We start from the raw sequence: 22,318 nt of genomic DNA on the forward strand, positions 1-22,318 counted from the left end.
AAAAAGCCAATTACATTACCAGTTTGAGAGTTGACAACATTATTTCAGTCTGGCGACCAGAACTGAAGAATTGGAGAGCTGAGAGATCACAGGTGCTATACGTAAAAAGGAGTCTTGAGCAGGCACCAAACCTGGTGAGGGAGTGAGTGGCTGTCCATTTTACCACTGAGGAGTGAGAGTGGAGAATGAACAGGCAGGACAAGGAAGAGGACCGAGAGGGACCACAGAAGAGATTGAAGGTGGGCAGGAGCAGAGGAAGGCGAGGTGGGTGAGGCAGTGCTTTGGATCAGATGAGTGTGGCCATACGGAGCCAGCAGTAGATGTTGGTACTAACCCAGAGAGGAGGTTAACCAGTGAAATATGGATCAACACTGGACCCCCACTGTGTAGAGGGAAGTACGATCAGCCTGAGAAACTGGCAAAATAAATAAAAATAACTTCTTCTTTTAATACAGGATGTGCTCTTTTCTTCAGATCACTGCAAATTTTTCAAACAAAAATCCAGAATTTGCAGAGGACAGCAAAAATTTTCATAAGGGTGGTTAAAAAAAAAAAACCCAACAATGGTTTCCATTTCCCCTTCGTTTGAAAGTGACCCAGCGCAGCTTTTGATCAGGGAGCTGTTGAAAACCTACTGCCTGGCTGTCCCACTCCTCTCACCAGCTCGGTACATAGACCCCCCCTCCAGACAATAACATCTCATTTCCCTTAAACACCACATAATCCTCTCCGCTCAGATGTGCTGGGCTTCAGTCTCTGGACAACAAAGGAATAAAGCTGGCCATCATGGAACAACTATTAGCGATGAGCATGATGATGCTTGGTGGGGTTTGAAGTGCACGACCGGGAATGATGTGCGCTTGTGAAGTCAGAGCTGGTGCAGCAGGAAGGGAAATGGCTCAGCCAGGAACAAATAGATCGGTAGATATTAGTGAGGAATGACCGCACTGTCAGCAGTCAGGAACAACCTGTGACTTACTGCTGGAAGCTGAAGGATGACTGTCCCATTGCCGTCAGTCAGGTGTGCGCTATTCTCAGAAGCTTAGTGCAAATGAAACACAAGTGCTAGCCATTGCACAAGGCACAGGCAGCATGGCCGTGCTAGTCCAGGCCTGATACACAAGTCAGACAGTGTTGAATTAAATCACTGATGCAAATGTCTTCAGTCAGATATGTACAGTGCTTGTAAATATTATTAGCAGACTTAATTTGCACACAAAGTGATACTGGTAGCTTAATGAGGAATGCTGTTTATTATGGTTTAATAAGATAGCCTCTGCATTAGTGCTCTGCGATAGTCATCCTGCGCTTTAAACGGGTCTTGTCTTCTCTGTACATGGGAGCAGCTGGTGTTGAGCATGTCAGGACTCCTTCGGGTGCTGGTGGAGAGGAGGGAAAGCTGCAGTACTCTGGCGTGCCAGCAGGTGGCTCTGGTGGAAGGGGATGGCACAGAAGACTTTGTCATCGGGGTTTAAAGGGAAATCTGGTGCCGGGTTCGTAATGACGAATCTGGGGGAGGAGAGGAGAGGAAAAACAAACAGAGGGAGTGAAACATGGAAGGGGGGTGGTGGGGGAGGAGAAGGGGTGATGACATGGAAATTGATATGGTTCATTTTTTATTTTCATGCCTTCTTATAGCAGGTATTTCAGGATCAATTTGACATAATGTGACAGGTATTGCAGTAATGTGAGGGTTTCATGTTGCCTTCACCAGGGTTCAGCCAAGGGCATGGGTCTTGGGGATTTTAATACACGATGCACGAACTCAATACCTACTGCCTGGAGTAGCTTTTAGCTTCGCCACTTTAGTCCTCTGAGATAGTTATTTGCCCATCTAATGCATTAGTATCCCTTCAGAAAGAATTATAATATTTCTCAAGGCTGAATCAGAGAACATAAAGCCGGAGAGGTATATACAGTATCACTGGAACACATGCTACAGTGTACATTGCAGAAAGTAGTGACTGAATGGCTGGACTTTACTGATACAAAGTTAAACATGATACCAAAACCATGAGTGTCTCACCTTTTCCTGGCGGGGTTAGGGGGGTCAAAGAGGCGGTACAGACCAAAGCACAGGATCCCTGCGGAGTCAATCGCCTGACAGAACAGCTCCTTGAAGTTTCCACACTGAGGAGGAAACAGAGCAACCATGAGCAGGTACACCAATAGCATGCAGAGAGAAGCTGCTCAGTTAAGTGCGGGCAACCTCCCTGCCTTTTTTCTGCTTCCAGAGAAGAAAATACCACAAAAAGAAGTGCAGAGCGGCTCCAACTTCTCATGGCAGAAGTCAGAAAAGAGCCGGAGTTTAGTTTACTGTTCCTCTGTTTAAGAAGGGCTTCCATTCCTTTTCCAACCACTGCATCCAATTCAGGATCACAGGGCAGCTGGAGCCTATCCAGGCAGGAAACAGGCATAGGTCAGGATGCACCCTGGACGGGACACTAGTCGGTCACAGGGCATACATAGATACAGACACTCACACCAGGGCCGATTTCTCTAGAAGCCAATTAACCTGGCAGTTTTTCTTTGGACTGTGGGAGAAAACCAGAGTACCTGGAGGAAGCCCCCACAAACACGGGCAGGACCCACAAACTCCACACAGAGAGCACCCCAGGAACTGAATTCAGGGCCCCAGCAATGCTAACCACTATGCCAGCCTAAGAAGTCAGTAACAGCATTCTAAGGGAAAAGAACACATTTATTTGGTTTCACTGCAGCATGTAAAAAAAATCCCGTGACTGAGGATTACTGTGTGGACATACTGCGCCAGAGTAAAAGACTCACAGAGAAATGAGCAAAGGGCTCCTCTTGCAGGGACAGCTGAGCAATCTTGGAACGCTGGCGCAGTGGTGATGTCAGCAGGGGGGGGGAGCCTCCATCCAGGACGTTCTCCTCCGCCAGCTTGACTTCCAGAGAGGGCGTGGCCCCGGCCGTCACCAGAGTGCAGATCAGAGCTGGCATATTCTTATTGAAGTAGGTCTAGACGAGAGCACAGTTGGGCGGTTAGTGAGTATTCTGCCTTAGAACCCTATGTAACAAAACGGCCCTGGCGGGTTATTGGAGATGGTTCTCAGGAATCCTTCAGGATCAGTTTGAATTGAATGAGAGTGTTGACTTGAATTACTTACAGAAGAGCCAAGGGAACAAGAAGGGCCTGTTGACTTCATCTTGTTTATAAATTATCTTCTTGTCTTCTGTTATTTCAATGATGTAGTTTCTGATTTCTTTCTTGTACGTTTTCATTATATACTCTGAACCTGAGCCTAACATTATCCCTGCGGTGTTAACTTAAACCCAGACCCAAAGTCTTTCCCTAATCCTAGCTCTATTACTAAAGATATTTTTTGTTAGACCTCTTGTAATTGAGTCAATATGGCATCACATTTCCCCCCATCCATTGATACAATTTCAAGCTTTTTTGCAGAGAGAGAGATCCTGAGGCAGATTCAAAAAGTAGTACTGCTCTTTATTTAGTTCAAAATTATGCAGAAATGTTTCAAAAACAGGCTTCACTACAGGAGAAAAAACTCAGTAAGTATGGGCACCGTTTGCCACGAAAAGAGATAATTCAAGTGATTGGTCTATCTTACTGAAAGTTTATCATAGAGCATTTTTGCTTTACCGTCTGTCGTATCTGTGTCCTATTTTGTTTTTCCTGTGGTTTACGGAAAATCCTCACCATCACTTGTCTGTACTATTCTGTGAAGTATTACTATACTTCTACCGTGATGTAAGAGTGATGTGTTTCTCTTTGCTGTTCCTTTTCCAGTGAGGATCACCGTAGGCCAGCAGGAGAAGGAGTCTCCTCACCGCAGATATGAGGGAGTCCAGCACTTCTTCGGAGAAGACCATGCCACTGGAGAAGGCCTGGGTCAGGTGCAGGTCACTGAAGCCCTCCAGACTGTCCACCTCATTCACAAACTGCACATTGGAGCTGTTGGCTGTAGACAGAGAAAATCACTGCCCAGTGCATGCCAGACTGGCTGAAGCTAGTGTCCTCAGCCTCAGCCTCTGAGCAGGCCGGCTCTGTGGGTGCAGTGGAAATGGGTATGAGTCCTGACTGACTCACTGAGGACGGAGCATCTAGTCACTCCTCTGCAAGATACCAGCTGCATTATATCCTGCTGTTTTGAAACCTTTTTAAAAAGCTGTTGAACACACCTTATTACACCTCTGTTTAAAAATGCAGTCAATACAGTTTAAATTCCATTTTTCTTTAAAAAATGTTTTTCTCTGCTCTTCTTCTTATTTATATAAAATAAGAATATAGAATTCTTATTTCTGGGTGTTATAAGAACTTGTTTCTGAATTAAAAACTGAAATTAATGCTCTATTCCAAGGAAAAGGGCTCTGTTGAATTATAGCTATAAATATAATTTACTGTAGCACACTGTGATAAAAAGGGTTTGGGAAATTCTTCCAAAGTCTAATAACAAACATTTTCTGTTGTGATTTTCTTGCTAATCGATTCATTTAGAAAGGTTAGAAATGAATGCTGGTGCAGTTAGATAGTTAGATGCACAGTGGCAGCAGTGACCCAGGTCCTCTGTGTTCTGAGAGCCCGCTCAGTGGTGCCCTCTACAGGAGCCAGTACCTAACTCCATGAGGAGGGGGATCTCTGCTCCGGTTGTCACAAGGGATCGCTTCCTGCACAGCTCTGAAACAGGAAGACAGAGATTCCATAGAGTCACGCCTGCACGTGTCCCCATGACCACACCGAGAAGAACAAGCCAGAACAATTGGACTTTACATGGTTCCTTTTTATGATGAACCCTGTACAAAGGCAAAACTTCTCTTAAGTCACTTGAGCGGAGCGTCATGTCACCACATCGGTGTTGAGGGGACTGATAAAAGGGGAGTTACACTATGCCGTCATCACCCAGCCACACTGAAATTTTCCATCTGGTCTGAACTATACATGCTGTCCCATTGTTGAACCCTGGAGCAGAAAGCTCAGCCCCAGCACCCTCTACCTCACCTATTTGTACTTGTTAGGCATTGCCGTGTTCCAGGCAAATGCAGAAAACTGAATGAAAGGCATACAAGCTTCTCTTGCTAAACCACCCAACACCTCCTTCGTCTTCACTGCTGGGAGTACAGAGTAACGTCCATTTTTTAATGTGTCTATGTGGAGAAGGTCTTGAATCGATAACCAACCCGAAACCTCCACGTGGATCAAAATCCAATCACATCACAGCGATCTGGGTCCTGCAACTCCACGGTGGCACCTAATTTTGGGAGACCTGCGTGACGTACTGAATACTTCATCAGAGAGAGAAGAGAGTCTCCTTTCCTCCACCTCCATCTTATCCTCTTACAGATTCCCAGCAACAGGCGGGCTGAGTGTTATTACAAGGCATGTCTTAATTATGGATTAATTGTATCATTAGCACATTTCTGCTGCAAGTGGCACATTAGCCTGTCAAGGTTAATTACTGTAACGTGTTTATTTTCTGTCAGCACTTATTGAACGGAGCTGCACAGTTTGCAAACCCGCTCCTCCACACAGACAGATCAGGTCAGTAATTAGACACTGTAGCCCCTAATGAAGGATTCCCTAGACTCCAACAAATACAGCCACCAGGGCTCTATTGAATTTGTGTCTTTCCATTGCTGCAATGCGATGAGCTCAGGGCGTGTTAAAAAGCAACCAGACCAGGGCTTCTCAAACTCTGACCCTTCTAATCCACTCCATTGCAGTATTTATTACACCCAGCTTCGCACTTCTTTAATTGTTAATCGGAAGGATAGATATAACTATGAAAGTGTTAGTTGCAATGAAGAACAGTGTGCATCATCAGGGCTGGAGGTGGTAAACCATGTCATTTGGTAAACAATTGAAACTCGGTACACTGGAGGACCTAGTTCCACCAGACCTCTCGCCTAAATAGTTGGGCTAATAACTTAATCAGCTGCATAATTGTAATACCACTCATTAGACCCTGATATGTAGGTATAACAATTGTACCTTAAATGGATGACTGCTTTGAATAACCTGAAAACAAATCCTATATATGTCTAACAAAGAAAATAATTAGGTTGTTAATTATTTAATTGACAGCCCAGAAATGAAAGCCGGAAGAGACTAGGCCCTGTGGGACTGGAGTTTGATATCCCTAGTCTAGTTAAAGTTATCCTATGCCTTTAAGATCCTAACTAGTTTGTCCCCCTTCTGTCTTTCCCTCGCTTTCTTTATTGCAGTCAGTGTGCTGAGGTACAGTATAATAGGCTTTGCTCATTACAGGCTCTCATTATTGATTGCACTGCAGTTCTGCATAACTTACAGTGCCTTGAAGAAATACTGTTGGGAGAGCAGAATATTTAAAAAAAAAAAGAAAAATGGCAGAGGAAAGGAATCTATTTTTCCTCTCCCTCAGTGGCTGCAAACGGCACGGCCCGAATGCGGCTGCCCCGGAGGGCTGCCTACCTGCCCCCGCCTGTCCTCCGGGCTGCCTGGGCGGGCTGTCCAGGAAGCTCATGCAGTGCAGGTTGACGCAGGCCAGGATGGCCTCCTTGTCCTGCAGCGAGGGCTCGGACACGCAGGCCCGCTGGGGGCTGAGCACCACGCACATGGCGCAGCGCTCCACCGCCAGCGCCCGCAGGTCGGCGCGGCACAGCGGGGAGCCCTGCGGACACCGAGGGCCACACGCGCCCGTTAGGCACAGCGCGCTCCGTGTTTACCGGGGAGGGGGCAGCCCGTTGTTTGTCTGCTTGCAGACACTGGATTTTAGAAATGTCAGCGAATGCAGGTTTTAGTTTTCAGATTTCACGACTCAACCAGGTTACACAAAATACATACTCCTTACTGGAACCAACGTTTTTGTTTGCCGTCTACACATTCCTTCTAAATGACGGCATATTCTTGGCAACCTTCTACTCATGTAGTTTCTACCCTATTACTGCGGTTCTTTTCACTGTGCTTCTAATACGATTAGAGATATTGGATACAGTGCTTGCTGTGGACCTTTGTAGATGTTTCATTTATTCTTAACTACGGTGAACTTTCCCGTCTCTGAAGTCCTTCAGTGAAGAAGGTGATTTCTGTGTCAGCGGCCTGGAATGGCCTCTCTTTCAATCACTTCCTGACAGTCGTGATGTCTTCATTAGACATCCAATTAGATGCAAAAATATAGACACATTCTTACAGAGCTCTGTGAATGTGGACTCTACAGCCCTCCACTCATTAGTACACGCAGGTTGTTCTTGTAAGGAAGTATAAAAGACCCCAGTTTCACAATAGGAAACTGGTGCTTAAGAGTAGAACACAAGGCAGAGTTTGCTGCTGTTTGCTGCTCTTGGAAAGCCAATGCTGAGTTCATAATAAAGGGAGAGTAGCCTTTAGAAAGCCTTTAGAAAGCCATGAATGGCTTCTTCTGCTCTCTAGACCTGGAGTTGCCAGTCTGAGGTTTGATCTGGCCCATGCCATTCATTGAGACATGGACTGCTACAGCGGGCCAATGAATAGTCGCTCCCTCTGTTGGGAAATAAAGGCAGGTCCCTTTTTTTCCCCCCTTTTTTGTCGATGAAAGCAAAGCGAGACCCGGAATCTGGGGGACTAATGAACCGCCCGGCCACTTTAATTCGCTGGTCTGGCCAAGAATGATGCTCCCTGCTTGCTGCAGCCCACTGGAGCAGCGCACGCTGTCAGGCTGCAGGGAGCTAATGAGGACCCTTCTCTGCTTAAAAGCACACAGACATATTGGACGCTTTCCTTCATAAATCTATTTGCTGATTTGTATGTTTTATACATATGTACACATATCTGTTCTTCAGGCTAAAGAGTTTTATTATCTAACCAATTAGACTCAAGCTGTTTCGCTCAGTGTAAATCGATGAAGATGGCTCGTTGCTGTGTCGCCCTCTGACCCCAGGATGCAGAAACCACTCAGCAAGCCAGATTATAAGAGTACATGTCCGAAGAAACCAGCCTGGGCGGTCTCAGTACGTCCTCAGTGAGCACTTGTAAAGATGTCACTGTGGTGTAATGTACATAATCCCCATTTCCACATGCGCCTTGCTCACAGGAACTGCAGAGATTGATCCTGGCCTCTCCAAAAGCCAAGCAAGCAACCTGCCGCCCTCAAACACAGGTACTGTGTGCTCATAAAGTTCATGCGTACAGCTTTGGGGTGAGTGGAGCGTAGTTTCGTTTTTTAAAAGTGATCAACAGGACTGATGTGTGACATCTGACCTGTGCAGATTCGTGGGGGCTCACCGATAAGAAGAGAAGTTTGGGGAAGTAGTGGATGGAGGGCCACTCGCGCTGGAAGTAGGCGTGGGACCCCAGGAACACCACAGTGCGCAGCTCGGCGGCGGTGAGGTTGCTGGCTCGGAGGGGCATCATGAAGTCCCGGAGCCCCAGCAGGCTGGAGCGCTCATCCCCAAACACGCACACCAGCACGTGGCCCTCCAGCTGCTGCTCCTGCGCGGACTGCCTCGTCTGCGGGGCCACACACAGGAGAACAGCTCAGCTCCCCCCCGCAGCTCAAGAGGAAAGGTGCTGGCATGTTCCTGACGGGGGAGTTCCGCGGTCGGGGGCGGCACGGGCAACTGTCTGTGGGGAGTCTGCATGTTCTCCCCATGTCCACCCCCTTGTGGGTTTCCTCTGGGTGTGCCTTCCTCCCACAGTTCAAAGACATACTGGTAGGTTAATTTGCTTCTGGGAAAACTGGCTGTGGTGTGTGTGTGTGGGTGTGTGTTTGTGTCTGTGTGTGCCCTGTGCTGGGCTGGTTTCCGCTACGGGGAGTAGGGACGCAGCTATTGGGACCCTGAATTGGATGAGCAGTTATTGAAAGTGATGTGAATTCCTCAGCCCCACTACCCATTTCCGTATACATGTTGTTAAGAAAATGTATATTCTCAGCTAAATTAGAATACTAACTTACCCCTAAAGGTAAGGCAATAGAGCTTTATAAACAATATATGGGGAAAACTTTAGGACAAATCATCCCTTATTTGTATGCAGCAGTTTTAGCACTTTAGATATATTACATCCAGCAGTAGCAAAGTGAAGTGATTACTTGGTTGGCAGGGTATGTGCACAAAGGCTACTGGAATTCAGTCCTTCCCTATTTAGACACGTTCCCTATTTCCTGCATGCTTCTCCCATTTGTTAAAGGGTTCTGTTGTTAAGGTAGGGGCTCATGTTGCAGTGCACAGGGTCTCACCAGGGTGGCCTCCTGCAGGGAGACAGGGGGACACCAGTGGAACATCCCAGTGGAATCTAGCTGGCCCTCCTCTTTCTGAGCATGCAGGTGTTCCATGGGCACTCTATAAAAACACACACAGCCAGAGTCAGTGTGCTGGATAAGGCCTCCGGACTTGAGAGTTGAGTGTAGAGTGTTGCTGAGCATCTACTGTAAATTCAAGAGCACAGGATCTCAGTATTGCTGGTTTCTGTGTGATTGTCCTTGAGCTGCCTTGCTCAGCAACATGAAGTGGGATTCTGACCAACAAAATCTCAATATATGACTTCATACATCCTACAGAGTGCTTTTCAGGTAGTAGTAGTTTCACGGTTATGGCCAAGAGTCATTTTCAAAGTATGCCCCTCAGCACAGCCATGCTTTGTTGTGCTGCTACATAGAGCAGGCCTGCAAGATCACAGCAATTTCATAAAAACAAAGGAAAATAACCTCAGACCTTCATTTCAGATAATACCTTTATACTAGCAGTAACGTGCAGCTGGAGCGGACTCTCCCATAACGCCTGCCAGATGTAAATTAGTTTAGAAACCTATATCTAACGATTCTCATTCATACCCAAGGTATATGCTAAGTGGTCTTTGTTTTCAATCATCAGCTTGGAGAAACCATCTGTAGGGATAGAAATGATATTGGAAAACCCATTTCGTACTTAAACATTTTAAGGAACACACAAACCCAGTTATAATAATCCACAACAATCAGCATACTGCCAGGAATTCATGGCTCCTTTAATTGATTAATAAAAATGAGTCATCAAATATTTAGAGCTGCATTGTCTTAAGAAATCCAAACAGCTGCAGCGCAGATGCACACAGATCAGTAGAAAGTGAAAATATATTCAGGTTCCAGAAGAGACAGAGGAGCACAGGGCATGCACACAAACAAAAGTACAAGGACTTAACACGTGCATTCAGACACTGACTCTTTCTGCCTCTCACACACACACTCACCCTCAAAGGCCTTGAAAAATAACACAGCATATAAATAGAGGGATTGTCTGAGTTCCAAAGGCCTATAAGCATTAACAAAGTCAGGCAGATGATTTATTTCACAGCGCTAATCTTCACACTAACTCATCTTTCCGACACTTCCCTGTGACAGATTTTAATAATATTAATGCCTTGAGCAGTCCAAGCCATCGGGGTAACAGACATATTTATCAGACTGCCAATTCCAGTAAAATGAAACTCTGAGTAGAAATATAACATGTTTAAAACTCTGGCAAAAAATAAAGCAGAACTAACAGTGACACAGGCCTCTGCCTCACCTCATTCATTGCAGCTGGTGTGATGTGCTCACTGATTGATACATGGATTGATTCATTAATTGGCTGAGATACTGTTCAGCCTCTTGCTTTTTCAGTGATGCAGTGAATTAATGAAGGAGCCTGTTTGCTCCTTAAGACAATATGCATGCAGTAAATGTGCAAAAGATTTAACAAACACAAGATATATGCAGATAAATACACCACACCAGCTGGTTAGTGAAAAGTTCACAGAAATCTTTCTCATTCATTTCTTCCTTTCAGTGCTGACGAAAACCAGTACAGAACAGCTTTCTGTATGATTAATCAGATTTGTCTTCCACAGTTCGTCTTTGTAACTCCAGAGTTCTCTGTGTGTACTGGCACCGTGCTGCTTTCAGAATGTGACTTAGTTTCTTTAACAGATGTGCTTTTTGAGTGTGTTGAAAGCAGCTATATAATAAGAATAGGCATTCATTTTGTAGGTCTGTTTTTCATCCACATTCATAGAAGTGTTCAATAGAGAATGTATTTTGAAGGATCCAGAAATAGTCATGTACAACTGTCTGTTGTTTAAAAGATGCGTTGACGTCTCCTAAAGTGCTCTACTGTATATACAGGCACAAAGAAGAAACTTACAATGACATCTCTGAAATAACCTACATACAGTACTTACTGTTCCTCTCTTTCTATACCTGATATTTAAGCACCCACAGAAAAGCTTGAAAAATCAAACCGGAATCACTGAGATTGATTTCAGACCAATTACAAATGACAAAAGGGAAACTGTTGCTGTCATTCGTCCAACTGATGTGAATATACACCCCCAGAGAGACTGGTGCTAATTTAAGAAAAATGGAGCCTGTGATAGAGAAAAGGTGGAATAATAGTTTTTTTTTTTCCACTTGTGTCCTCCCCCTTCGGCTGGCGTGTTCCAACATCTGGACTCGACTGCAGCCCAGGTGTGCAGAGAGAGGCCGACCGCGCGTGCTCGGAAGAGCGAGGGGCTCACCTGTGTGGCAAAGAGGGGATAACTCCTAGCGTGTGTCGCCGCGCCCTCAGCCTGTGTCCCAGCACTGCCCTGCCAGCTGTGGGCCAGAGAACACAGTGGAGAGGATGAATTCATGGGGAAACAAGCCCTCAGCCAGACCACTGAGCCTCATTACAATGTCCTGACATCTTATTAAATACACAGAGAACAGTGCCCAGTGCTACAGAGGAGGCATCTCAGCTGTGATTTGCCTGCGAAGTCCAGAAAGCAAGTTCTGCTAAAGATAATATTTGTGACAGACTGAATTAACTGACTTGCTGTGAACGTTTTGGCCCTGCACACCTGAAATTTGTTTTTGGAAGACTTTCCATTGACCTCGAGGGGGTTTCCAATGCATTGAAATGGTTTGAGTCCAACTGATTCATTATCGGTAACAGATGGAAAATAAATCACAGGCATGATGAGTATGTCTTCACCGAATCGTTATCCAAGGCTAAGTCTTGCAGGATGCCTTTCCCTGACCCCAGAAAGCTAAATCAACAGCTCCACCATGTGTCAGAGCTAGGAAGTAACACTTCAAGGCAATGTTTTCTGCAGTGGCAATAGAGAAACTCGTTCTGCAGAATCCAGGTTTGTTCAGAAAAAAGTTAATTTTTCAGCAGGTTAGTAAAAAAGCACTTTCCATCCCTAGAAAATCAGAAGGAGAAAGTCTTTCCAGGCTCCCCTTGTAGGTCTGGAGGTACTGCTAGTTACAGTACCAGTGGTCTGACCATCAGGTCTGTAATGTCAGACAGCAGGAAGCGAAAGGAAATGAAAATTCTAAAGTCACATATTGGGTTTTAGAAATAAAAAAACACGCAGGTTGTTCAAAAGCTAAACTTTTCTGATGTTGTCTGCTTTTATATTGTGTAAAGAAACGACCTACTTTTTTCCTACAGAACGTAGTGTTTTACAACAATCCCCCCCCCACAGACGCGTGTCGCTTGTCGCTCAAGATGCAGAGCTGCTGACTTGCCTCTGTTCTGGGCGGAGCAGGAGCACCTGCGCAGCTGGCTGAGGGCGGTGACGTCACTGTGGCACCTGGAGCAGAACAGGCTGGCCCTGCCACACAATTCCCACACCGCGTTACAGGCAGAACAACCAGCGTGCACATGAATCACTTCAACAGAAAGGGGACTTTTTATGTTTTCTGTTGGTGCACAGGGTTGATATTATTATTATTTTTAATCTTTCTTTCAGAATGTTTCAGCTGAAGAAAGAAAACCCCGAAGCAGGCAGCTTCTGGAGTTCTTCTGAATTTGAGGGGATGATGCCATCATGATGTCATAATAGAGCATTTATTCGAAGAGGCGCTAATGTGCAGGAAGCCTTTGTTCTGTAACACATTCTCTGCACAGATGGTGATGTCCTCAGCAGTGTGGCTGTTGCTAGTGAAATGTCAGGCAACTTGAAATATATAGAATTAATTTGGATGCTTCATGTATTCCATCAAGTAGTCAGATAATCATCTTTTGGTTTCTCTAGTGTATAGCTGTTGTATTTTTCACAGGTAATGCAGTAAACTACACTACTCTAAGATGGACAAGTAGTCAGTGTTATTGAGCAAAAGCCTCCTGCATACATAAGGACCAAGAACATCTCTTCCTACTGAAGACGTTGGAGCCTCTGTATCGAAAGTAAAAAAAAATATTAGTCTTCATCTTTTGTTGCTCTTATTCTCTTGCTAATTTTTATTTCCCCAATTCTTATTCTCTCTTTCCCTGTAGGGCCTACTCTCTGTCTTCCGCTAGTGTTCTCCCAGAATGCACTCTTGGCAGCTGGTGCTCCAAGTTACCTTTTGGCATCGCTGGCATTGCTGGCAATGAAGAAGCCCAGGGTCCTTTCTGGCAGTTTGATGCAGCTGAGCGGATTCACTACAACGCTGGCAAACGCACATAAACCAGGTTAGCATCCTTCACCACAAAGCACCCTGGGAATCTCTCCCACTGATCTACAGATGACTTGTGTATTTTAAAGTTGGATGACCATCTTCCAACATGGATTACTCTCAACAAGGGCTCTTCCCTGTACTTGAGGACTGTGTCTCGGGTAATGAAGTGTCATCTCCAGTAAAACTACTAAAGATGCAGTTTTGAATTTTCTGACATTATATGTCTTTCAACGAATCACCTTTGAACAGTATACAGAATAAGGACATTGACCTCTTTCTGTATCTCCTTTGGCTTGCTAAATAAGTAAGACCAACCAACTCAGACATAAAAAGCACGTTAAGGATGCTAAACAGGCCTGTGAAAGGTGGTTTTCTTAGCTTGCACGTGTGTATGTGGTTTGACACGGTTGTACTGTGCTGTATGCAGGCAGTCCCCTGTATGCCCTACATAAGCAATGCACCGCCTCTACCTGCTCTCCTCATCTTCAGTCCAGTACTCGATGCCGATGAGCAGCAGGTTCAGTCTGAGAAAGCACAGCCTGGGAGACAGAAGGCGCCGAGCACGGATGAGGAAACAGCAGGACTGACCCAGCCAGCATACCACAGCCTCCAAAGATTCAGTATCCTAAAAGTAACTCACTTTTCAGGTCATAATTTTAGCCCCCAATACCGCTCTCCCATTTTGCAAAGCCACTTATGCTGCAAAGCAATGAAAATAGTGGGATGAGGGAACATAATTTCAGCACTGTGCTGGGTTAAGGCTTTCCTGACTGATGCTGAGCTGCTTTTAAATTCTGTAGACGTTAGTCTTGTTAGGTTCGCTTGCTTTGGAGTGGGCTAAACTGGACATTTCCAGGAGGGATACTTCAGTATTTTTCCCGTAAATGAATTGTTTGACATGGTCAGTTAACACACAGCTCTAACCAACTGAACTGAACGAGGAGAACTGATGAATGCAGGGTGCTTTCCTTTTGCCATCTAATCTAAGAAGAATCTAAGAAGGTTGCTGGAACAGGACCCCAGAGAGGGGCTCTACTCAGTTGACCTCTTTTTGGCTTGTCTTAAAGGAAGAGGCTACAGGGAGGTAACAAAGAGACTATAGTTTGCTATTAATATTTTCCCACACTTGTTAACACACTTAAATTAAGACGCATTCATACAAATTCACACTGATTAAAGCAAATATTGACTGAAGGAGAGCGAACAGTCGCTTACTTGCTGGCTTCACAGAAGGACATCCCCATGAAGGCGCTGGACAGGTACTCAGTGTAGACCTCGTTATAGAGCCCTGCCATGTAGTGTGCACGCCAGGTCTCCTTGTGCATCTGCACACAAGAGGTCGTGGGTTTGAGACACAAAGCACAGGCCATCTTACTCATCAGAGTTTAATGAGGCAGTGTGGCTGGTTGTAGTCCTACAGGCTGGCCTACGTTAGGAGAGTGGGGCTGTACCAGTAGTGGCGAACAGGAAAGGTCTTTGGGGAAAACAGTCTCCCCCTGCATGGGAAACACTGAGGGGTACCTTGTCACCACTGTCTCTAGCCTCTAAGGGCAAAGAATTGAGAGGAGTCAAAGAGATTGAAGGGGAGGCACACGATGTTCAAGGCACAAGGAGAGCCTGACCTCGATCTCGCCCTGCATGGTGAAGAGGTTGGCAAGCAGTGTGGACAGCCCGGGCACCAGGCAGCTCTGAGCCATGAAGCCCAGCTTGAGCTCGGCCAGGCAGATCACAGAGTCTCCACGGCTGTAGTCCCAGTGTGGGATGTTCTGCAGGTGTGCCTGGGGAGGAAACCACAGATAGCTAAATATCCAGATAGCAATAAAACATCAGCCAGTAGGGGAAGGAGCTATACGATGGACTCCTTCCAACTTCATTAGACCACATTGAACAGGAGCAGCAGACAAACTTTACGGACATTAAAACAAACTGCTGAAACAACTCACACATTTGACAGCTTCAAATATCTTTAAGCATCCATTGAGACCAAGAAAGCCCAACCCCCATATTCAAGGACTGCAGACTGTTCAAGTGTCCCTCCATCTCTTACTTACATCATTGAACTTATTAGTTTAATTGGACCAATTAGACCAATTTTACACACTCGGATGCTTATTTAAATGGAGCTGTGAAACCTGTGGGATTATGGCCCTTGACCAGAGGAGCTGCTCAATTCTGCTGTGGACAGATTTTAAATTTATCATACAGCTGTGCTTGTTGGTTTTAGCCTAAAAATAAATTACAGCCGGGCTGCATTGAGCTGCTGTTGAGCAGATGTTTAACCATATTCAAGATGTTTTGTAATCGCTGTTCTTGTAACACCACGAACATTTTCAACAATAAATTAGGTAAACTAGGAATTTATGAAAATACAGTCATGAACTATTCTACTTGTGTTCTTTATCACCTTGCTGTTGTGCTGCAACATCTCGATGATGACTCGAGTGTCAGGGCAGTACTGCTTCACAGAGATCACCCTTAAAAAGGAAAAAAAATGGTGTCAAACTTCCTAATTTTCTTGATAAGCTTTGGAAAGGGACATGCGTTTGAAGACTTTGCCACAGTCAGACAAGCTCCTACCTCATGAGGTTTGACGTGTCCTCTGTCTGTGGGTCTTCGCAAAACCTGTTGGACAGAATGATGCAGGCATCTGCTTTGCACATCTACAGAGGGAGAGCAAAGGAGAGCACAGATGTCTCTCAACCACACATCGGTAGACGTGGAACAACACAGCATCCTTCTTGGTTTTATATTTGACAAGATCCATTTTTGATCTGAAGAGTTTCCCCTTTGCCGTGTGCTGCTTGAACCCCACCTCCCCAAACACACACAGGGTCAACTTCAGTTCCACTATGATGACCTTTGACCTTCTGTGACCTCAGCCCTACCTGCACTCGCTCCAGGTCCTGATGTTCCAGGACTGAGCCCTGGAAAAAGGTCGTCTGTAAGAAATTCCGCCTGAAAAAGGCCTCCAGCTCTGGGTCTGGGCAGAAACTGTAGCGGACAGAGGCAGACAGCCTTCACATATACAGTACGACTCAAATCCCACATGCACCTGCATTTACTTTAGATTCAGTCCATTGTGGTTTTACTACGGGACTGTACATTTTCAGATATTTTTCATATATGTTTTCCAAACGTTCTACGTACAAATTGCTTCAGTAGTCATCCACATTGTATAACATCCTGAAGTCACCAGTAGTATAATTGCATGCCCCAAAACATTGTAAAACTTTAATCCTCCTAAGAACAGAAGAATAGTTACAAACAAGAGGAGGCCAGCAGGTATAGCAGTTAGTAACGAATTGATTCTGAGATCCCATCCTGCTGTATCTTGAGGGAAACTGGGGTGCCGCTGTGCATGCAGTCTTTGGAGCCCCTGTGTAATGGATAGTGGATAGAAGGGATTGTGAAAACATTTTACAACTCACTTTCCCAAGAAGAGCACTTTCACGTTGACCACCCCTCGATCCTCATGCAGGAACTCCTTCATGAAGTAGGAGGCACTGGCCAGCGTGATGTTTCCGCACACCACCACGTGCCTGGAACACACAGAGAGCACGTCCCCCCGTAACCACACAGTGCGGGAGGACACGCAACGCACAGAACAGCTGCCCCCCTTGGAAAACTGGGAAACTGGGGAACTCAGAAACTGGGACATTCAGAAATTCAGAACCTCAGAAGCCCAGAGCCTCAGAAACCCTGAAATCTGGAAACTGGGAAACTGCAACATGTAGCTTTTTAGGGCTTGTTACTTTTAGACATTTCTAGCTGAACACTCACTTCCTCCCGCTGACTACAGTGTAGCTCCCGGCAAATCTCTTCCGGTTGCTGATAATTTCCACTATTTCAGGAACATAGCTGGCAAAAAGGGCCTTGGAAACAAGAAAGAGAGAGGGGTGGGGGGGCTGGTTTGTTCAGAGCAATCTTCCTTTGCCCTGCACAAGCCAAGGGCTCTCTCCAGTCATCAGCAAGAGCCACCCATGAGTACGTCCAGAGCTCGTCATTCCAGATTTGTTTTCTGTTTCACTTTCTCTTTTTTCAGCATCATCACCTAGGACTCATCATTGTATTCCTGTATTATTATCCACTCCTGTAATCAGACATCTACTGTAGTGCTTCTTCCTGCTACCTGTTCACAACTTGACATGTCCTGTGTTGATCCTAGACAGCAGGACTACAGATGACCTATTACAGGACACTGACAACTGCAAACGCCACATCTGGTCTCTGTTTGCTACTATGCCGACCTACATGTGCCACGGCACATCACTGAGCCCCTGCTGTCCATCCCAGCAATGGGGTAGGACCCCCAGCCTTGCTTACCAGGCCCATGGTGATGAAGAAGATGATGAACAGGCGGCCCAGGGTGGTGTGGACCTCCACATCCCCATAGCCCACTGTGGACATGGTCACCATCAGGAAGTAGACGCAGTCGAAGTAGGACATGTTGTGGGCATTGGAGAAGGCCAGCCAGGGGTCCCCTGAGTTCTCCACCTGTGACACAGCAACACAAACCCAACACTGACCGGGACCTCTGTACCTGTAGAGTGCTTACACTGCACTCCGTACTACGCTTTTAACAGTTATGTTGAACTCTCACATGTGGTTGTCTGGCTTTCTGTTAATGCTCTTCTTTTTCTAAAGATTCTCTCAACTGCCTCAGAGGACACAGGCTGTTTGGAAGGAATGTTTCCACTCCTTCTGTAGTACTTTGAAAAGAGGAGAGAGCTGTAGGCCAGCAGGTTTCAGTCCTGAGACTCTCTCTTATACATTAGGTGAGTCCCAAGTGCCCTGGGAATACCAACATGCTGTACTTGTACTCATCTTAACCCTGCGCCAGGTGTGTTGATAATGTAAGACTTTAGGCTAGGAATGGGCAATACTGGTCCTGCAGAAAACATCTCTGAAACCTGTGAGAGGCCAAGAAAACCTGCAGACAAGGATTTTCCGCTAATGCTTGAGGTGAGGCTTGAGCAATGGCCAGCTCAAGCACTGTAGGGGATTTCTAGGTCTCGCACAGTTTCGGAGATATTTTCTCAATGAGCAGTCTAGACCAAAAAGAACAGCCGATTTGGCCTCTTATCCCAATTGTCATTTCAGTTAAGCAATTAAAACCAGGAAGAGGTTCTAATACAAGCCAGAAGACGCCGCGGGTTTTGAGGATTGGAGTCTGCCTTTGTCTAGCCAAGAGCCATACCCAACAATGACGAGACAGTCATTCAATGGTCTGCTACATTCTGTGCTTCATTTGTACGAATGTAGTGTTAAGAGAGAGTGTGTGAGTCATCATCAAGGCACACGGAAACCAGTCCTGTGGGCCGCGGCGGGGAGAACTCACCAGGTGGATGAAGCCAGCTGCGGTCAGCCAGATGCTCAGGATCATAGCGATGAGGCGGGACAGCTTGAGAGAGTTGCTGGCAAGAAGGAAGAGGAAGACGTGGGAGTGGCCTCATTCTCCCTGATAAATGCTCTTCTAGTCCAGACTGCCTATCTCCAGCAAAACCCTCTGCCTCTTTTTCTACCCCTCTAATTCCCAAGAAGTTTTCCCGATCCAGCCTGCCATTTAGTAGTAAATCACAAAGCCACCCCTCACTGCAAAACTCCCTTCCTCAGTGAAGCCTCCCCTGCATCCCTGTGGTTAGAAACAGATGTCTAACTCATGTGTTTCATTCTGAAATTACACCATCTGTTGTACCTACTTGCTGGTCAGAATGTTGAGGATCTGTAAGATGGTGGGGAACTCGATGAGGCGCAGGACCCTCAGGAACCGCAGGCCTGGATGGAGAAGAGAGCAGCTCCTTGTGACTGGGCACTGGCGTCTGTGTCTTGTAGCATGTGAGGAACCTTTGGCTTCAGTGCACCTTAGCAATATACTGTCTGGATCAAGGGGCAGGCGTGTGTTTTGTGCAGATGCGCAGGTGTGTGTTTGTGTATGCACGCCTGTTAAATGGCACATTATGTGCATATGTGTATGTAGGATTTCACTGTGTCTCCTCACACGTATGTAAACGCCGCATGTTTCTTTATGGGGAGTCCAGACCTGAGTGGAAGGGCACGTAAAACTGAGAACAGGTGGTGCTTCTTTACCCAAAGGGTAGTGGGAGTAGTGAACACACTACACAATAATGATACCCTGGCTTCTTTCCACAAGTGGCTGGAAGAGATGCGGGGATAAGTCGGCTCCTAGCTACCAAAAGGGCAGGATGGCCTCCCCTGGTGTGTGGCCTGTCTTGTGTTCTCATGAGTGTGCGGCGGGGGTGGCGCGCACTGCGAGATTCCGGGCGGCCTGACCGAGCCAGTTGCGCTGGGTGTACAGGTAGATGAAGGAGGTGGGCACAGTGAAGAAATCCACAACAGAGTTCACCTCCACCCAGAAGCGGAGCAGGTCCTGCGCTGCCACCAGCTGGCAACCAGAGGGCATGAGCACAGTGTTAAAGGCAGGGCAGGCTGGTGCTATCCTAGCTCACCTGGCATTCGCTCGCTGCGAACACAGCTCACAGCCTGTATTCCGATCTGAGAGAACAGGAACACTACATGTCCAACTCATGAGACAGGGCAGTGTCATGAATATAATCCTGGATTTCATTCAGAGAAGACCCTGGTCATTTTTTTTGTGTGTGTTAAGTACAGTTCACTCGGACACAGCAAAACAGTCCCACACAGTTGTCCGAAAAGCTTACAGCGAGCTTTAGAAAAACCTCACTGTTGGGGTGACGCTCACCCGGAGGCCGAAGTACAGGAGGTAGAAGATGTTGAAGCCCATGTCGATGAGGAAGACGGGGTCGTAACTCAGCTGGCAAGACTCCAGCAGCCTGTGAGAGACAGAGACAGAGACCACGCAGTGTGAGCGGCCTGAACGCTCTTCAAGAACACCTTCTTTTCTTTACTCTCCACTGTGATAACATTGTGGAAAATCACGTTCATTTTAAAACGCCACTATTTAATTCTCTGATGTTTTTATGCACTGTTTTTCTTGTAAAAAAAAAAGAATACATTCACAATTTTTATAAACTTTTCATGTGGTTTAACTCCATATACTGTACTTCACCTGGGTGAATGATCCTAAGCCAAGCGAAACGGGGAAAAATTAGGTCTGTCAGTCTGTAGGCCCGTGAGCTGGTCAGTTCAAAGATGGACAAACCTATTCCACGCCAGTAATGGAGGTAAATGAGATATGCACTGTTGTGCTCTTTTTCTTTGTCTAAATAGCCCAGACTGAAAGGACATACAATCCCTCTGACACTCACTCCTGAGAGAGGATGAAATAGGTGATGAGTGAGCCAATGTTGAAGAGAAACACCAGCACCATCTGCAGGACAAAGACAGGAAAGGAGACAGGGAGTGGAAATGTGGTTGCAGGTTTATTAAACAGTCCAGCTCCTAACCCTTAATGGTACAAGAGGTGAAAATCACCTCTTTTAGCTTTTGAGAAATGTCAAATGATTGTCATATCTCTCTGACCGCTGTACCTTCATGGCTAGGCAGGAACAGAAGCAGTGCCTGATGCCTTCACCTATCAATTTGTATTGTTCATGCAAAGTGAAATGTTACCGTAGAGGAGTGCTTGAGATTTCTATGGATTCTATGGTGATTATTGTTTGTCTCGTTACCTCCCCCCCCAGCCCGCCTCACCAGCACTCTCCCGGTCCGGGTCTGCGCAGACAGGAGGGCTATGGCCCACTCCTTCACTGCGCCCCTCAGCTCCTCCTGGGGTCCCTGCAGGACAGCGCAGAACAACACTGAAGACACAGGGGAACCCCCGGGCATTCAGAGGGCATGAAGACACAATCCAGGACACACTCTGCAATGGCAAAGTCTGAGTGGATAGGACGCATTAACAAACACCAATATCAAGCTTGAACGCTGGGTAATTTTAACATTTTAAAAGAGTTATCTTTTCCTCTGCTTTTCTATCTACCTCTGAGGCTCATTAATTGCTGCCTCTCAGCGTTGTTGCCTGGGGTTCAATTCCTAGGGTGCTATCTGCATGGGTTTTCCTAAAAAAACATTACACTTTTGTTTTACAAAATATACTTCATTCTACAATGTACAGAATACCAATGTTACAATGAGTACACACTCAAACAAAGTTATAAACGTTTTCAATCATGTCACTGTGCAAGTGGTTGTTATGGCTGCACTGTGTTAAACAGCTGAGGAAGTAGACTCCCCCTCTCAGAAAAACGGGTGCTTCACCTTCCTGTGGTACAGGGGCTGCTGCTGCACCCTGAAGGCCCTGTGGCACGCTCTCCAGAGCATGATGGCCAGGCCGCCCCCCAGGAAGATCAGCAGCGAGGAGGTCAGGTAGGCCCACCAGAGCCGCCGGCCGCGGTAGAAACACAGGGGGTGGGAGATGGGCAGTAAGTCTCCTGTGGCCTCAGCCATGCTCTCTGCCTCGTCTTCTGTCCTTCCAGCAGAAGTTTTGTGCTTACTTTGCCCTTGGCTCAGCTGGATCCACAAACTACTTCATGGCTGCAAACCATTTGCTGCATCTGCGAACGTCATAGGTGCGAGAATAAGGAAAAAGAAACAGTTTCTGCTTCACCCTCCCTATCCCTATGCCCTCAGCTTGTCAGTGTGGGAGACCCACTACAGGCCTGCTCTGATGCCAGAGTGGTGGGTGTAAATGTGTGTGCTAGCTATGAGGAAAAAACTATGATACATTCTGTAATTTAGTACTCATATTATTGAAGAACAAAGTTTAAGTGAAGTTTTAAACAGATTTGAACTCACCTCTTAGCACATACAGTTCAGGGTAGAGTGTGTGTGTGCTCAGGCATATTTTTGGCTGTTCTTTTTGTAGATATCCAAGTGTTCCTCTCCTCAGGCTGTTCCTCCGCATTCCCCTGTCTGCAGTCGCTGCCTGTAGTTTTCATAGTTCTAATCGTCACACTGTGACATCACCTTTCTGATTATGACATCACCTACAACAGCACAAGTATTCC

The 22,318-nt window shown here is 46.2% G+C and overlaps 1 protein-coding gene across 1 annotated transcript; it reads right to left on the reverse strand.

The window, feature by feature from the left end:
• Window positions 1-1,234: 1,234 nt before the first annotated feature.
• On the reverse strand, window positions 1,235-22,243 carry LOC102687607 (calcium-activated potassium channel subunit alpha-1-like). The gene is made up of 28 exons (XM_006625545.3): window positions 22,107-22,243; window positions 21,570-21,865; window positions 21,006-21,089; window positions 20,621-20,682; window positions 20,095-20,185; window positions 19,665-19,776; window positions 19,073-19,148; window positions 18,712-18,787; window positions 17,697-17,867; window positions 17,154-17,245; window positions 16,802-16,912; window positions 16,259-16,364; window positions 15,951-16,033; window positions 15,778-15,847; window positions 14,996-15,151; window positions 14,589-14,698; window positions 13,844-13,912; window positions 13,278-13,364; window positions 12,459-12,544; window positions 11,465-11,540; window positions 9,171-9,273; window positions 8,219-8,443; window positions 6,431-6,629; window positions 4,598-4,660; window positions 3,814-3,944; window positions 2,788-2,982; window positions 2,027-2,130; window positions 1,235-1,509 (listed from the first exon to the last, which is right to left on the reverse strand). Exons 2-28 carry the CDS (start codon window positions 21,756-21,758, stop codon window positions 1,362-1,364), a joined length of 3,075 nt encoding a protein of 1,024 aa, XP_006625608.2. The 5' UTR covers window positions 21,759-21,865; window positions 22,107-22,243; the 3' UTR covers window positions 1,235-1,361.
• Between the last annotated feature and the right edge of the window lie 75 nt (window positions 22,244-22,318).

The sequence above is a fragment of the Lepisosteus oculatus genome, chromosome 2, assembly GCF_040954835.1.
Source record: "Lepisosteus oculatus isolate fLepOcu1 chromosome 2, fLepOcu1.hap2, whole genome shotgun sequence".
NCBI lineage: Eukaryota > Metazoa > Chordata > Actinopteri > Semionotiformes > Lepisosteidae > Lepisosteus > Lepisosteus oculatus.